Genomic DNA, 18401 nt, shown 5'->3' with positions numbered 1-18401 from the left:
CGGTCAAAACATATTGTAACAGCCTGATTTGATGAAAGAATGAGGGAAGGCAGTATAATATAAAGAATACCATTCCAAACAGTCGCAGGAACAGAGCAACTTGTGTATGTATACAAAACAGACTGAGTAAGCAATTTAAAAAATAAAGGATTACCTTGATCATCCAAAAGAACCATTATGCTATCCTTGTGAGTGTGGCCAAATAATTGTCCAACGATGATATTGCTGTATTTGCGAAGTATCTGCACCAGTCTTTCATTGTCCTTCTCCCTCACTGCAGTGGTACTCAGTGAATCTGGCAAGTAGCCTGGAGGAACGTGTGCTATGACATAAACCTGGAAGGAAATAAATTTATGGGAATAAACTAATTGGCTGAACATCAAACCCCTTGACACATTGTATGTATTTATCCATTTTCATTCCAGCATTCTATTTACTTTCTAATATGCAACAGGCAGTTCAAGTACAGCTATTAAAGACAACAGTCTTCAGAAAGCATAGTCCTTAGGGGTTGCACAAGTCCTGAAGGAGAGTCTCAGCCCGAAATAGAAACATAGTAATCTGCAGCACATTACAGGCCCTTCGGCCCACAATGTTGTGCCGACCATGGACTACTCTAGAAACTGCCTAGAATTTCTCTACTGCATAGCCCTCTATTTTTCTAAGCTCCATGTACCCACCTAAGAGTCTCTTAAAAGACCCTATTGTATCTGCCTCCACCATCTTCGCTGGCAGCGCATTCCACACACCCACCACTCTTTGTGTGAAAAACTTACCTCTGACACCCCCTCGACACCCACTTCCAAGCACCTTAAAATTATGCCCTCTCTTGTTAGCCATTTCAGCCCTGGGAAAAAAGTCTCTGGCTATCCACATGATCGATGCCCCTCATCATCTTATACACCTCTATCAGGTCACCTCTCATCCTCCATCGTTCCAAGGAGAAAAGACTAAGTTCACTTGACCTATTCTCATAAGGCATGCTCCCCAATCCAGGCAACATCCTTGCAAATCTCCTCTGCACTCTCTCTATATTATCCACATCCTTCCTGTAGTGAGGTGACCAGAATGAAATATAGTACTCCAAGCGGGGTCTGACCAAGGTTTTATATAACTGTAGCATTACATCACGGCTCTTGAACTCAATCCCATGGTGTTGAAGGCCATTTCACCTTATGCCTTCTTAACCATCGAGTCAACCTGCACAGCAGCTTTGAGTGTCCTATGGACATGGACCCCAAGATCTTACTGATCCTTCACACTGCCAACCCATTAACATTATATTCTGTCTTCAAACTTGACCTACCGAAATGAACCACTTCACACCTATTTGGGTTGAACTCCATCTGCCACTTCTCAGCCCAGCTCTACATCCTATTGATGTCCTGCTGTAACCTCTGACAACCCTCCACACTATCCACAACACCCCGAACTTTTATGTCATAAGCAAACTTACTAACCCACCCTTCTACTTCTTCATCCAGGTCATTTTTATATCGACTATCTATTCATTTCTGCAAATGCTACCTGAGCTGCTGAGTTCCTCCAGCATTTCGTGTATGGGTCTTCAGAGAAGATGCTCTCCAATTCTTTTTCACATATCTTCACCATTCATTTTAAAATAGCTGAGAAATCCAAATATCAGTTTTTATTTATATTGTTTTTCTGTGAAATCATATTTTAGCATGATAACAGAGCATAAATTGAGTCTAATGCAAAACATGAGTTAATTTTAAAAAATCAGCAAATTTACAAGTCACTGTCTGTACGTGTGCGCGGGTGGGGGAGGGGGGAAACGGGCCTTGTTTTGATGTTGTTCTACTGTTACTGATTGCATGTTCTGTGATGGTGGATATCCTTGGGTTGTATTGGTTGTCAACGTAAATGCGCACTGGACTCTATTGTTTCGATGTACATGTGATAAATAAATTACTCTGAAATTTGAAGTCTCTGGATTTTACGCAGGGCTTCTCACAAAATTCAGCCCTAACCTTGTGGTAGTCAGAGGGTTAAAACAGCTATCAAATAATAGGCAGTGTATATAACCTTAATATGCATTTGGAGTTTGGCACATAGTGATTAATAGTCTGAGATGCTCTCTGAGATGTTTAGGAAAATATAACAAAGGAGATAGAAAATATCTTTAATCCTGACTGATAAAGGTTGATTTCAAAGACTGTTGGATCTCTGTATGAGCCAAAATGGAGTAAATGGATGATACTCTAATTTGAAATGCTCTCAATTTCACTAAGTAGAAGTCTAAAATTAATAAAATTGCTCACAATCTTAAGACTGTAAGTCTCAGAGGCCCAGCAAATAGGAGGCAACAAGGCCCGAATCATTGACTGATCGCTTCCACGGATGCTGCCCGACCTGCTGAGTTCCTCCAGCGTGTTGTGAGTGTCCATCTGGCTGTAGTGAGATGGACAAAGGGGACACAAGGTTCTGAAATCTGGAGCACCAAACAATCTGCTGGAAGAACTCAGCAGTGTCAGCAGAACCTATGGGAGGGGGAAGGAATTACTGACACTTAAGATTAAATCCATGTATAAGCACTAAAGAGCTTCCTATCAACTGAAGCCTGGATGTTGTATTGGCCTTGCTGCAACTGGTTGACTGCTACATTCGTGACTGTTTCATATCTGAAGAGTTGTGAATGTCCCTCAGCATTGTGCAATCATCAGCAAACGCCCTTACTTTGAACTTTATCATTGAGGGAAGGTCTTGTATAAAGCAGCTAGAGATAGCTGGGCTTAAGACTGTACCATAAGTAACTCTTACAGAGATATTTGTGGCTCAGATGACTGATGTCCAACAACCACAAGCATCTTCCTTTATGGTAGGTACTCCAAACAGAGGACTTTTTTCCTGCTGATGCCCATCAACTCTTTAGCCAGAGCCTCTTGAAGCCATACTTGGTCAAAAGCTGACTTTACGCCAAGCGCAGTTCCTCTCACTTCACCTCAGCTCTTTTCTCCATGTTTGGACTAAGGCTGCAGTAAGGCAAATAGCCAAGTGACTTTGGCAGAACACAAAATGAACTTTTGTGATTCGGCTGTTGCCCTAGACAGCAGTATCTATTGTCCCTTCCATCAGCTTGCTGCTCATTGAGAGTAGACTAATAGGGCAGTAATTGGCTGGGTTGGATTTGTTCTGCTTGTCGAAGCTGGCCAGGATGCCTTCACTGTAGATCTCACCTGCCCAGTCCACCAGAGCTGACTTCAATTGCTAGGTCAGGCATGTCCCTATCTCATCAGGGTATGAGGCCGCCAGCTACCCTCACCTGGTTTAGCTTGCTTGTTGAGGCGGTGTATCGGGGTGGGGCTATTGTTGCATGCAAACAGCTACTAGGAGCCACAAGTGACAGCTGTGTGTCCGGTGGGGAACCAAAATTGAGTGAGCTGTCCTAGAATAGGCACGACAAGCCCCTACCCCTCTCTGGACACCCCATACACCCCACTAGTTTCTGTATAAACTTAGTATATATATCAAATGAATATAATCAAACCTAGTCAATGTGGTTTTATGAAAGGTAAATCATGTTTGCCGAATTTGCTCAAATTCTTTGAAGCTAAGACAGGAAAAATTGATAGAGGGGACCCTATAGATGTAGTGCATTTAGCTTTTCAAAAGGCATTTGACAAGCTATCACATAAAAGGCATCAGCACCCAAGGTTCATAGCTGGGTATATATATATAGCTGGGGTTCCTGGAGGGCAGAAGTTTAAAGGAGATGGGGGAGAGATTTAATAGGGGCCTGAGGAGAACATTCTTCAAGCAGTGGGTAGTGCAAATATGGAATAAGCCACTGGATAGAAAAGATGAGCAACTTAGTCAGCATAGACAAGTTAAGCAAAAGGGTCACTTTCCCTGCTGTATCGTTTCTATGACTCTATGAAATTATAGTTTCTATGGCTGCATGAAACTACAACTTCTAAATTGCTCTCCACTTAGAACTCTTTTTTTTAAATTGCCATTAAAAAATTACACCAATTTTTTTTCTATGCAACAATATTAAACAAAATGCAAGATAATGCAAAAAGAAACTCAAGAAATTGCAGGCATTTGCAAAACAAGATATAGTAATGCAGTGTTTTTGGGAAGTTTATCGGTCTTACACGGTGAAAAATCTTGTGTTGTGACTCATTCTCAAGTCAGCGGGGGAAAAGGGAAGTTCATACACGAAGGCCATCAGCTTGTAGACAAATTAGGGGAGATCATGTGAAGAAAGCTGCAGGAAAATAGCCGCTTTCCCACCGACTAATTCCACTTAGATACATCAAAATTTAAAAAGAAAACATGCTTCATGTGCAACTCAAACCAAATCTATATGGCCTTACAGTGCCTTTTGTTACTGTACCGTAAAACAAGAGGATCACTATTTAGACATTATAGGAGCTTTTGAATGTGCAGAGACTAAACGACAACATCTCAACACATCAAAGTCAGTAATAGACAATGCTCGATTTCAGAAACATGTTTCAACCCAATGAATTCTGAGAAGCAATGGTGTCACTAACTCTGGTGCCAGCTGATTCCATAAATCCCAGTATCTTAGATTTCCAGAAATGATTAAGCTGTTTGAAGTCTAAATAAAACTGGTACAGTGTATGCAATGGTGTGTACACTCGGTCACTCCAAGCAGAAGGTTGTAAAATTAACTGGGCTGCATTCAGCTTGTCACGTTTCCTTAGTCATAGGACCTCATGTCAGAATGTCCCCATCCTAGATATCAGAATTGGGGGAGTAAGGGTGGGAAGGAAAGCCACGGGGAGGAGAATGGAGAATCGAGAAAAATGACAGGATAAGAAGGGATTAGGAAAAAGAAAGAAAATAAGAGGCAAAAGAGGAAACATTGAGAAAATGGAAGGGAAAGAGGCAGGAAGGATTAGAGAAACAGGAATACATTCATTTACACTTCCTTCTCCTCCATTCACTCTTTCAAAGGTGGACTACACTCATTGCTCACTCCTTCTTTATGTCACTCCCCAGAGTGCATCCTACTCCCAATGGCTCGATGGTGAAGATCTGTGCCACTTACCTGACCTGCTGCGGTCAACAGACTCCATGTCAAGGTATAAGTTTCAAACTAAACTTTGAAGATTTCACAAACCCTGTGACCTGAACTCGAAGTTTCCCTGTGCGTTATGTCACTTACACAGTGAACACCTCATGGTCACACGGACAGAGAATAGTTTATGAAAAGGTGCTGGGTATTTTTCAGGCAATATACTTTCCCAGTGTAGAAGTCCCAGAAAGGTGCACTGACTAAGACACCAGATTACACTATACATAATCAATTAATTTACAAAAATGTAAAGCGCTATACTACATAAAACCAAACCATTAATTCCAGATCATACAGGATTTGTTATGCATTGCTTCAACAATTATCGTTCTTAAGAGTCGTAGAAAAATACAGCATCTAGTCCATGCTGAAACATTTAAGTTGCCTAGTTCCATCGACCTGCACCGGGACCATAGACCTCCATACCCCTCCCGTCCATGTACCTATCCAAGCTTCTCAAACATTGAAATCAACCTCGCATGCATCACTTGCTCCGTTAGCTTATTCCACACTCTCACATCCCTCTGAGTGGGAAAGTTTCCTCTCATCTTCCCCTTAAACTTCTCACCTTTCACCCTTAACCCATGACTGTTAGTTGTAGTCCCATCCAACTTCAGTGGGAAAAAGCCTGCTTACATTTACCTGTCTATACCCTTGAAGGTTCGCGAAGATTAAGTCATTGGTTTACCTTCTCTTTGTTCTGCTGAGTTTTCTTCAGTGTCTCTTCCAGCCACTCGAATTGCCCTGCAGGATCTGGCAGTCTCTCAGTCACTTCATTCGGACTGTAGTACAAATTTGTATTCAGGCTGATTATCCGGAGGCTCTGCTGAGTGGCATTACAATTAAAAACCTGGGTGTAGAAACCACCTATAGGAAAAGTCAAAGTAATTTTATTATCAAAGTGCATATATATCACCATAAACTACCTAGATTTATTTTCTTGAAAACTTTTACAGGAAACTAAAGAAAAAACAATAGAATTTTTGAAAACTCTACACAAAGAAAGACAGACAAACAACCAATGTTCAAAGGAAGATAAATTGTGCAAACAAGTGAGTAAATAACACTGAAAACGTGAGTCGTAGGGTCCTTGAAAGTGTGCTTGCAGTTTGTGAAATCAGTTTAGAGTTGGGGGTGAGGGAGGTTATCCATTCTGGTTCCGGAGCCTGTTGGTGTAGGGTAATAACTATTCCTGAACCTAGTGGTGAGGGACCTTGGGCTGTTGTGCTTCCAGTCAGATGGTAGTAGCAAGAAGAGTACATGGTCTGGATGGTGGGGCTCCTTGATGATGGATGCTGCTTCCTCTTCCTTGTGGCAGTGCTCCATGAAAATGTGCTCAATGGTGGGAGGCCTTTGCCTGTGGCGGACTGGGCTGTATCCACCACTTCCTGTACACTTTCCTGTTCCTGGGTGTTGGTGTTTGCATACCAGACCATAATGCAACCTGTGCTAGAAGGAAAGCAAGCTCAAAAATGCACATTGTAACTGAGTAGAATAAAGTCATCTCCAGAAAAGCTTTCATTGGCAGATGCAGCATTTTTTTTAAATGGCAAAGAAATATAACTATTCTTTAGCACAAATTAATAAAAGTTAGAGTAGAATGAACAGCGATGATATTTTCATATTAAATCAATTTAGAAAAAACAGTTACTGTATATTAGAAAACAAAATTATACACATAGATGAAAGTAACTGTATCATTTTCTCTTACTGTCAATGGAAGCTTTGGACTTTGGCCTTGAGGCAAGAAGAGACATTCTTTTAAAACTGTGAAACATCAAAAAAGAATTCCCCAAGTTTTCTTTTCAGCTTTTCTCATACCGGCAGCCTGAAGGCCAGGATGGAGAGCAGGGAAAATAGTTGTGAGAGGAGGGTGGTTATTAGGAAGTACAGCATCAGATCACAGTGACAGAAACCCAGGGGAGTAGGACGGTTGTAACCAGTCAGAGTGTTCCCTAAAAGGAAGCAGTGTGAAAAGCGATGACTGTTTAACCTGAGCATGATATCTGGGCGTCATTGATCAATATGCATACTGCCGCTGAATAAATTCCTTCAACAGTCCAAAGACGTACCGGTTAGTAGGTTAGTTGGTCACTGTAAATTGTCCCGCGATCAGGATCGTGTTAAATAGGTGGTTCACTGGGCCGGAAGGGCCTGTTCTGCACTATATCTCCACATAAATAAACTGAGCCTGCATCTTCCTCCCTTACAATCTGTTGCACACATTCAAAACTGTACAACGTTCATTAAAAAAAAACATGTGCAAGCTGTTCTTAAAGTGGAGACAAAACAAGAGTAACAAAACTACCGAAAGCATGCTGATCAGGGAATTACTGGATGGCTTGTTGGACCGGAAAGAACACTTCTGCTCCTCCTGGTCTGTAAATAAGACATTTACACACTTAAAGTAAAGGCATCTTGCGAGATCTGCGCATGGATCTTCACTCTCCAGGGCGCAGGCCTGGGCAAGGTTGAATGGAAGACCAGCAGTTGTCCATGCTGCAAGTCTCCCCTCTCCACGACACCAGTGTTGTCCAAGGGAAGGGCATTAGGACCCGTACAGCTTGGCACCAGTGTCGTCGCAGAGCCTTGCTCAAGGACACAACACGTTCCCTCAGCTGGGGCTCGAACTCACGACCTTCAGGTAGCTAGTCCAATGCCTTAACCACTTGGCCACGTGCCCACAAAACACACTTAACTCATGCATTAAGCAGTTTACTTTCTGCTCCTTTCAGTGTTAGATTCTCCCATAACTCAGACATCCCACCTCTCCCAGAAGTTCCGGGAGTCTCCCGCATATTAATAGCAGCTCCCTGATGCCTTCAAATTATGTACAATGTCCTGGAAATCAATTTTTTTTGAGAGAGTGAGAGAGAGAGCATGCGCGCATGCTACGGGAGAGTGTCCCAAAAAAAAGAAAATATAAAACGTACTTCATCCCAGACTATCCTAAAGTGTACCCCTGCCTAATAGGGGTCAAAAATAATGACAGTGTTGCTCGCTGCATTGTTTGCAACAGTGACTTTTCTATTGCCCAAATGACTGTAAGAGACATGTTGAGGTGAGTTTAACAGGTGTCATTCATTTATTAGCATAGCTAACGTTATTTAAACTAGCTGGCTAGCTGCTAAGGAGCTGCTCTATTGCAGACATCCCACCTCTCCCGGAAGTTCCGGGAATCTCCCGCAAACTGATGGTGCTACCTCCCTGAAATGAGTTTTTGCAGGGTGGGATGTCTGCATAACTGGTAACATACCAAGGTCTAATACTGGCTGTTAAAATGATAGCAGGCCATTTTCCCTTAACTATGTCTTCTCCTATTTCACAGAAGACAGGTTTTCCAATCCATTCTGCTATATAGCCTGCATTTGTACTTTCACTCACATGCCTCTCAGCCAGAACAAGGTCTCCAATTAATTTTGTTGCATTCAGTGCTCACAGTTTGATCTACCATGCACTGGAGAAACCAAATGTAGATCGGGTGATGGAAGAACATACCCTGCAATAAGGAGCTTGAACCCCAGTTGCCTGTTCTTTAACTCTCCATCCCATTCCCACTCTGTCCGCATACTTCCCGTGGTTCCCAATGTGAGCTTGAGGGACCGTGGTTTGTAAAGCTCAGATAATCTGCTGCCTGGCTGTTCAGAAATCCTGTCGATTTGTAGCTGGCTCACTAGGTAACGTTTGCTGCATCCGTACCTACTCCTGGGCCCTGGTGCCTGCACTCCCTATCAAATTATCCGGTTCACTAGACAATTTATTGGCATTTTGTGTAACCTTTTTATTTTGGGTAATTGGTTTATTGTCAGATACACCGAGATAGAACGAAAAAACTATTTTTTTTCATGCTCAGCACAGTCCAAACATAAGTACATTGAGGTAGCACAAAGGGAAAAATAACAGAATGTGAAATGCAAACACGAGGAATTCTGCAGATGCTGGAAATTCAAGCAACACACATCAAAGTTGCCAGTGAACGCAGCAGGCCAGGCAGCATCTATAGAAAGAGGTACAGTCGACGTTTCGGGCCGAGACCCTTCGTCAGGACTAACTGAAGGAAGAGATAGTAAGAGATTTGAAAGTGGGAGGGAGAGGGAGAGATCCAAAATGATAGGAGAAGACAGGAGGGGGAGGGATGGAGCCAAGAGCTGAACGGGTGATTGGCAAAAGGGATATGAGAGGATCGTGGGACAGGAGGCCCAGGGAGAAAGAAAAGGGGGAGGGGGGGAAAACCCAGAGGATGGGCAAGGGGTATAGTGAGAGGGACAGAGGGAGAAAAAGGAGAGAGAGAGAAAAAGAAAGAATGTGTGTATATAAATAAATAACGGATGGGGTACGAGGGGGAGGTGGGACATTAGCGGAAGTTAGAGAAGTCGATGTTCATGCCATCAGGTTGGAGGTTACCCAGATGGAATATAAGGTGTTGTTCCTCCAACCTGAGTGTGGCTTCATCTTTACAGTAGAGGAAGCTGTGGATAGACATGTCAGAATGGGAATGGGATGTGGAATTAAAATGTGTGGCCACTGGGAGATCCTGCTTTCTCTGGCAGACAGAGCGTAGATATTCAGCAAAGTGGTCTCCCAGTCTGCGTCGGGTCTCACCAATATATAAAAGGCCACATTGGGAGCACCGGACGCAGTATATCACCCCAGCTGACTCACAGGTGAAGTGTCACCTCACCTGAAAGGACTGTCTGGGGCCCTGAATGGTGGTAAGGGAGGAAGTGTAAGGGCATGTGTAGCACTTGTTCCACTTACAAGGATAAGTGCCGGGAGGGAGATCAGTGGGGAGGAACGGGGGGGATGAATGGACAAGGGAGTCGCATAGGAAGCGATCCCTGCGGAAAGCAGGGGGCAGCGGGGAGGGAAAGATGTGCTTAGTGGTGGGATCCCGTTGGAGGTGGCGGAAGTTACAGAGAATAATATGTTGGACCCGGAGGCTGGTGGGGTGGTAGGTGAGGACAAGGGGAACCCTATTCCTAGTGGGGTGGCGGGAGGATGGAGTGAGAGCAGATGTTGGTGAAATGGGGGAGATGCGTTTGAGAGCAGAGTTGATAGTGGAGGAAGGGAAGCCCCTTTCTTTAAAAAAGGAGTTACAGAGAGAGTGTAAGCAAAGTCTACAAGGAAAGTAACACAAACAGAAAAAAATCTGCAGATGCAGGAAATCTGAGCAACACACACAAAATGCTGGAGGAACTCAGCAGGCCAGGCAGCATCTGTGGAAAAGAGTAAACAGTCCGCATTTCAGGCCGAGACGCTTCAGTAGGAGTGGACAAAGAAAGGTGAGGGGGGATGGGAGGGAGAAACACAAGGTGAAAGGTGAAACCGGGAGAGGGGGAGGGGTGAAGTAAAGAGCTGGGAAGTTGATTGGTGAAAGAGATAGAGGGCTGGAGAAGGGGTGAGTATGATAGGAGAGGTCAGAAGGCCACGGAAGAAAGAAAAGGAGGGTTGGTGGGGAGGAGGAGCACCAGAGGGGGGTGATGGGCAGACAAGGAGATAAGATGAGAAAGGGAAAAGGGAATGGGGAATGGTGAAGGTGGGGGCATTATCGGAAATTTGAGACATCGATGTTCAAGCCAGCAGGCTGGTGGCTACCCAGATGGAATACAAGGTGCTGTTCCTTCCTTCAACCTTAGCGTGGCCCCTTTGTGATAGAGGCGGCCATGGATGGACATATGGAATGGGAATGGGAAATGGAATTAAAATGGGTGGGCACTGGGAGATCCCATTTGTTCTGGTGGACAGAGTGTAGGTGCTCTGTAAAGTGGTCTCCCAATCTTCCTCGGTTCTCACCGACATACAGGAGGCCACACCAGGAGCACTGACCCCAACAGGCACACATGTGAACTGTTGACTCACCTGGAAGGACTGTTTAGAGCTCTGAGTGGCAGTGAGGGAGGAGGTGTAGAGGCTGGTGAAGCACTTGTTTCGCTTGCAAGGATAAGTGTCAGGAGGGAGATCATTAGGGAGGGATGAACGGACAAGGGAGTCCTGTAGTGAGTGATCCCTGCATGGCAGAAGTTACAGAGAATTATGTGCTGGATACCGAGGCTGGTGGAGTGGCAGGTAAGGACAAGAGGAACCCTATACCTAGTAGGGTGGCGGGACAATGGAATAAGAGCAGACATGCATGAAATGGAAGAGATGTAGTTGAGGGCAGCATTGATGGTGGAGAAGGGGAAGCCCCTTTCTTTGAAGAAGGAGGACACCTCCTTTGTTCTGGAATGAAAAACCTCATCCTGAGAGCAGATACAGCAGAGGTGGAGGAATTGAGAGAAGGGTATGGCATTTTTACAAGTAGGCAGGTGGGAAGAGGTATAGTCCAGGTAACTGTGAGAGTCTGTGGGTTTATAAGGAACGTAACACGTTTCCCTTTTCACTGAAGTGTGTGTGTGTGCGCGCGTGTTCATCTGGATTTCCAGTGTGTGCAAATTCTCTTCTGTTTAGAGAAGTGCAGTGCAGAGTCTGGAGCTCAGGGGCCTGTCCTGGGGCTGGAGGCCCGTCTGTCTATGTGTGGGTGGGAAGTGGGTTTGCTTTGCTGCTGTTGCTTGTTGTATGGTTGCTGAGTGTTGTTTCACTGAGAATTTTGGGCATGCTCTGTTGGCGCTGGAGTTGCTGTGACACTTGTGGTCTGTGCACATCCTCAGGTGGTGTTGCTTGTTAACACAAACAATGCATTTCACCGTACACTTTGATGTACCTGTGATTAATAAATAAATCTAATCAAATCAAAGAGCAAGATACAAGGGCCATGGCAAGGTAGATTGAGAGATCAAGGGTGTACCTTTATCATACAAAGATTCAAACTTTCAAAGTACACCTATTATCAAAATATGTATACAAAATACAACTCTGAGGTGCATCCTCCCGCAGGCAGCTATGAAACAAACACCATGGAACCCGTTCAAGAAAGTATCAAACACCCAATGTGTGAAAAAGATCAGATTGCGCAAACCGCCAAAAAGTGAGCGGACAACAGATAGAACGTCAAACATCAAACCAGAAGTCCAGTAGTATTCAGGTTAGTTCTAATTAGCACAATATAATATAATTGAATTCATTGTTCTGCTTATCTTGTATTGAAGAGAAATTAGTTGGTAAGGTTTCAGTCATCGGCCTGAGTCGACATAGTAGTAGTTTAAGTCATAATTCCAAGTTATAAAGAGCATGAGTAATCTACTATATTGAGTCATCTTTTGGGGAGCTGAGCATCATTGCCAATGCTAGCATCCATTACCTATCCCTGATTGTCCTTGGCAAGTTGTTGATGTATGCTGTGACCAATGAGCCACATGGGTCTTAAATCGTGGATGTACAATACTGGCACAACTCTGCACAAGAAGCAGAGATGTAGGGAGATGCTTGATAGGAAAATCTCTTGTTAGAAGTTATGACCTGCCAATGGTAATGTCAGGGGTAGGTGTTAAATACTCTGATGTTGATGATGGTTATTCCTGGTACTTCCATGAAACAAATTTTACTTGCATGTTTTTAGCCAGTGTCTGAATATTGTCTAGGTCTTGTTGCTTGCAGGCATAGGCTGCTTTATTTGCTGAGGTGCTAAGAAAGGAATTCTATCAAGAGAAGTAGGTATAATATTTCAATAATTCTTTCTATCTGACAGTTCTTTTTATGGAAATAGGACACCATACCTGTTCATTAAATACAAATAAATAACTATATAGAATTGTGTAAGCACTGAAAGTTTCCAGGAGACATAATAACCAATAAAATGAATATTCACTTAGGAAGGCAAAATCAAATACCATAATAAAGTGTAACACTTAAGTGTGGAAATAATAGATTACATTGAAGTTTATAGAGTAGATTGGTGAATGTTTTCAAAAGGCAGAGGTAAGAGATCACAAAGGAAACAATTCAAGTTCTGAGTATTAAAGGACTATGGCTGAATGATAGAAAGTTGAATTGGGAATAAACAAAACATTGTGATTCATAGCTTACATTTAATAGCGCGGCATTTGTGAAAGTTTTTGTGGAGGGCAATTCATGGCATTGTTTTTCCAAGATCCATCGAATGTCTTGGGTTGTTTTTTTTTAAAATCCATGTACTGTTCTGAGCAAAAATTGTGATGTTCTCCCAGAACCAGTCAGTGTACTTTCCAACCAATATAAAATAAACAGATTGTCCAGTATTTGTCACCTTGCTGATTATGGTACTTTGTAGTAACCATGAATGACTGGGCAGAATTTTGATTCATATTAATGATGCAATAGGAACCACTTGAAAGTATTTATTAATTAATTATTTTTGAATTTAATGGGAGATTGCAAGGGTTTTCCTTTGCCTTCTTGGTGGTAAAGACAGGGACGTTAAATTACACGAGAGTTACTACTGTTTCACAGCTGGAAATGTTAAAGGAATGTGGAGGCAGAGTAAGAAAATTGTGCAGATGTTGAAGATCAATCAAGATCCTGTGAAATAGTATATGTAGTTTATGAGGACAGTGGAAAATGAAAGTAAATTTCTCAAGAGTCAAATGAAATTGATAAAGGTATTCCCTTTTATTAGACTTTGCAGGTGTTGCATCTAATGATACATAATAAAATAAAATGTTCCCTGGAAATCTGAAAATTTCTATTTAAAAAAATAATAAAAAAAATAAAGAGCATGAGAAAAATAGGGTGGAGAAGGGAACACAGCTGGATCCCATCCCTAGGTGTCCACAAACTCCACCATCATGGAATACCTTAAAGCAAATTCCAAGATACACTAGTACACTATGATCTCGAGTGAGTGTAAATAAATATGGAATACAAATCTGAAGAGAAGCAGGAACATTAAAACCCACACTTAAGAGACCCCATCACTTCAGCTCTTGCTAATTAACATACAATATAATTTAAGCTTTCAATCAAGCAATTGAATAGGAAGTTGGAAATGGCTATCCTATTGATTAAATATCTGCTTACTAATTGAACTAATTTGTTTCAGTATGTTACACAAATAAGCCAAGCAACTTCAGCCAATTACTTAAGACGTACTATCGTTGCGAATTAATTGATTTAGACAGGTGCTCTGCACTGTGTGTTTTCTACATATTACAAATCAAATCTGATTCATGCAGACTTATTGAATTTGCAAGGTTCAAGATTAAATTAATTTTGATACAAGCAAATGAATACGGGCAAGTTTAAGAAGCAAAATAGAAAACATGCTTTCATTATTAGTTTTTCTCCTTCCAATTGAAACATTACATGCAACAGTTTTACCTTGGAGAAAATCTAAAACTGTAACAAAAAAAAAATCCTGGATGCCCTCAGCAGCTCAAACATCAACCTTGGGATGAGAAACAGAGCTAACATTTCGACTATAGAATTTCTCATCAGAAATGCAGAAGAGGAAAGAGGTTTTAAACTAGAGTGAAGCAGAATGGTAGTAGTAATGGCTATGATCAGGTACAGAGCACAGTTGTCAAGATAACAACTACTTTAAAAGCCAGCAGCTAAGAGACACAAGGAGGAAATAAAAGACTGCAAAAATTAGTAAACTTAACCTGAGACATCCTGGCTACTATTAGAGGCTCTGTATATAACTCACATTAGGGTCTTCATCCCTTGGCATTCCTTAACTCTACCCACAAAGATTCCGATCCTATATCACCCCTTTCTAAGGATTTGATTTTATTTTTTTACCAACGCCATGCATTGATAAAAGCATGCCACCCCCCTCTGCCTACCTGCCTGCCTTTTTGATGCAATGTAACCTTGGATGTTAAGTTCCCAACTATGATTCGGCTATGTCTCAGAGACGTCTACAACATCGTATCTGCCAGTCTCTAACTGTGCTACAAGATCATCTACCTTATTCCATATACCGTGTGCACTGAAATGTAACACTTTCAGTCCTGTATTCCTAACCCTTTTCGATTTTGCCCCCATGTTACACCTCATTTCATAGTCTGCAATTTTGCCCTATCATCTACCTGTTTTTCCTCAAAGTTTCATTATACAATGCATCTATGTGTATACCAATCGTCCCATTTTCAGCCCTATCACTCCAGTTCCCGTTCTAACTTAGGTAAACACTGCCGAGAAGCTTTAACAAACCTGCCACAAGGTTAATGATCCCCCTTGGGTTCAGGTGGAAGCAGTCATTTTTGTATAGGTCATACCTTCTCTAGAAGAGATCCCAATGATCCAGAAACCTGAAACCCTGCTCCCTGCACCAGTTTCACAGCCACTCATTCATCTGTACTAGCATCCTATTCCTGCCTGGACAAGCACAGGGCACTGGGAGTAATCCAGAAATTACTACCTTGGAAGTCCTGCTCTTTGGTCTCTTTCTTAACTCCCTGTACTCACTACGCAGGACCTTGCCCTCCTATCTAGCTATGTTATTGGTGCCAATGTGCACCATGACTTCTGGCTGCTTATCCTCCCTCTTGAGAATCTTCTGCAGTCGCTCTGAGACATCCAGGACCCCAGCAGCTAGGAGGTGACACACCATCCTAGTTTCTCTTCCATGGCCACAGAATCTGGTGTCCTCCCCCCTAACTATCAAGTCTCCTATCACTACGACTCTGCCTAACTTTACCCTTCCCTGTTGAGCTTCATAGCCGGCCACAGTGCCACTGGCCTGCCTGCTTGCTGTTGTGCCCTGTTAGCTCATTCCACCCGACCACACCGCTCAGTATTCAAAGGGGTACACTCGTTCTGAGAAGAATGGCCACAGAGGAACCCAGCACTGACAGCTTACTCCCCTTACTTCTCCTGGTCACCCATCTACTGACTGAAGCCTGCGCTCCAGTTCCGACCGACTCAGTAAAAGACTCATCTATGAGGTTTTCACCCACCCAGATAGTCCTGCATGCATCCAGCTCCTTGTCAGTCAGAAGCTGAAGTTGGGTGCAGTATTCAATTTTCAATTCACCTTTGAAATTCACTTGAAAATACACACCTCCAAGTTCAAGTATGCTTCCATCCCACTATTAGATAACAGACCATTCCATCTTCCTTGTTGTGGCCCTTGCACTATTCTTCTGCCTGCACTTTCTCTTTAAGTGTAACACTTTATTCCACAGTCTGTAATTGCTTTTTCCGTTGTGCAACCTCAATATACTTGTGTTTGGAATGATTTGTTTGGGTAGTATGCAAGATTAAAGCTTTTCCCTGCATCTCAGTACATTACACCATAAGATATAGAGGCAGAATTAGACCATAAGGCCCATCAATTCTGCTCTGCCGTTTCACCATGGCTGATCCTGTGAATAATGTGATCCTGCGAAATCTATAATAATAAGGCAGGTCAGGGAATAATCAGTGAAAACAGTACTAATGTTTCTGGTCCAAGACCCTTCATCGTAGCTGAGAAATGGAAAAAGTTTGTTGAAGTCGCAGAGAGGATGAGGGAGTGTTGGGTAGGACAGAGAGCACAGTACATCTTGAACAGGCAGGACAAAGGTTGCCCAAGTGATCCTGATGTTTACAGTATTTTAATGAGGGCAGTTACAGAGAGAACTGAGATAAGGTTAAAGCGGCAAAATACAGGTCAGAATGCTGCAGCAAATGTAATGAAAGCTGTGTGCTCTGAACTTGCTCTTACTTGGGACAACTTATTTTCCATCTCCAATCACTTTCTCCAAATCAAACCTGTAGTTATGAGAACGTACAGGGGCACAGCTTGGGCCCCCACTGGATATGTGAACTCAGGCAGTGGCCTCTTGGACCAGCTGCAGTGTTGTCCGGCTTTGACGCGGTGAACTCATTTTCTCGAACTTTAGTTCTGAATGTCATTTGCTTACTTTTAATGGTTTGTGCGATTCAGTTTTTTTTTGCACATTGAGTGTTTGAAGCTCTTTTTCTAATGGGTTCTATTTTGGGTTTCTTTGTTTTGTAGCTGCCTGTAAGGACACAAATCTAAAGGTTGTCTATACTGTACGTACTTCGATAATGAATGTACTTTGAACTTTGAAACTATCTTTATTTCAGTCCGATTCATGCCCCAGACCCCAGCTTTATTTCCCTTCTGTAAAGATGCTGTTCCATTCTTTCAGCTTCTCAATTTTTAATTGGTTTGCTCTGATGACAGGATGTTCCACACCAGTGCTTCAAAATGTTTTCTTGTCTCTGTTAATCATTAGTTCCTTTCCCCACAGTAGATAGGGCATTTTCTTTATGACTGCATCGCCTCTACTTTCTGTACTCCTGCTCTCATCCCAGTTAGAACAAGGATAAAGTTCCACTAGTTCAGGAATGGCTACTTTCCTACAACCACCATTTTCTTGAACCTACCTGCCTACTCTAACCCTACCTCAGCAATGAAACACCATGATCCACTTAGAAACAGAGAAAACCTACAGCACAATATAGGCCCTTCAGCCCACAAAGCTGTGCCGAACATGTCCTTACCTTAGAACTACCTAGGCTTACCCACAGCCCTCTATTTTTCTAAGCTCCATCTACCTATCCAACAGTCTCTTAAAAGACCCTATAGTTTCTGCCTTCACCACTGCCGCCAGCAGTCCATTCCATGCACTTACCATTCTCTGCGTAAAAAAAATACCCTGACATCTCCTCTGTTCCTACTTCCAAGCACCTTAAAACTATGCCCTCTCGTGCTAGCCACTTCAGGCCTGGGAAAAAGCCTCTGACTATCCACACAATTAATGCCTCTCGTCATCTTGTACACCTCTATCAGGTCACCTCTCATCTTCCGTCGCTCCAAGGAGAAAAGTCCGGGTTCACTCAGCCTATTCTCATAAAGCATGCTCCCCAATCCAGGCAACATCCTTGTAAATCTCCTCTGCACCCTTTCTATGGTTTCCACGCCCTTCCTGTAGTGAGGTGACCAGAACTGAGCACAGTACTCCAGGTGGGGGTCTGAGCAGGGTCCTATATAGCTGCAACACTACCTCTCAGCTCTTAAACTCAATCCCATAGTTGATGAATGCCAATGCACTGTATGCCTTCTTAACCACAGAGTCAACCTGCATAGCAGCTTTGAGTGTCCTATGGATGCGGACCCCAAGATCCCTCTGATCCTCCACACGCCAAGAGTCTTACCATTAATGCTATATTCTGCCATCGTACTTGACCTACCAAAATAAACCACCTCACACTTATCTGGGTTGGACTCCATCTGCCACCTCTCAGCCCAGTTTTACATCCTATCAATGTCCCGCTGTAACCTCTGGCAGCCCTCCACACTATCCACAACACCTCCAACCTTTGTGTCATCAGCAAATTTACTAACCCATCCCTCCACTTCCTCGTCCAGGACACATAAAAAAATCATGAGTAGTAGGGGTCCCAGAACAGATCCCTGAGGCACACCACTGGTTACCGACCTCCGTGCACTTCTTGCACTACTCTA

At 43.0% G+C, this 18401-nt stretch overlaps 1 protein-coding gene across 5 annotated transcripts in view; it reads right to left on the bottom strand.

Annotated features, from left to right (window-relative positions):
* Window positions 1-18401, bottom strand: part of smpdl3a (sphingomyelin phosphodiesterase acid like 3A) — a 69795-nt gene that overhangs the window by 19276 nt on the left and 32118 nt on the right. For all 5 annotated transcript variants that reach the window (XM_063034013.1, XM_063034028.1, XM_063034039.1 and 2 more), the window contains 2 exons: window positions 5757-5935; window positions 155-335 (listed from right to left, as the gene is read on the bottom strand). In XM_063034013.1, coding sequence (XP_062890083.1) covers window positions 155-335; window positions 5757-5935 — 360 coding nt within the window. The remainder of the gene's footprint in view (window positions 1-154; window positions 336-5756; window positions 5936-18401) is intronic.

The sequence above is a fragment of the Mobula hypostoma genome, chromosome 2 (assembly GCF_963921235.1).
Source record: "Mobula hypostoma chromosome 2, sMobHyp1.1, whole genome shotgun sequence".
Lineage (NCBI taxonomy): Eukaryota > Metazoa > Chordata > Chondrichthyes > Myliobatiformes > Myliobatidae > Mobula > Mobula hypostoma.
The sequence above is the reverse complement of the archived record's forward strand: the minus strand, read 5'-3'. Positions and strand labels throughout refer to the sequence as shown.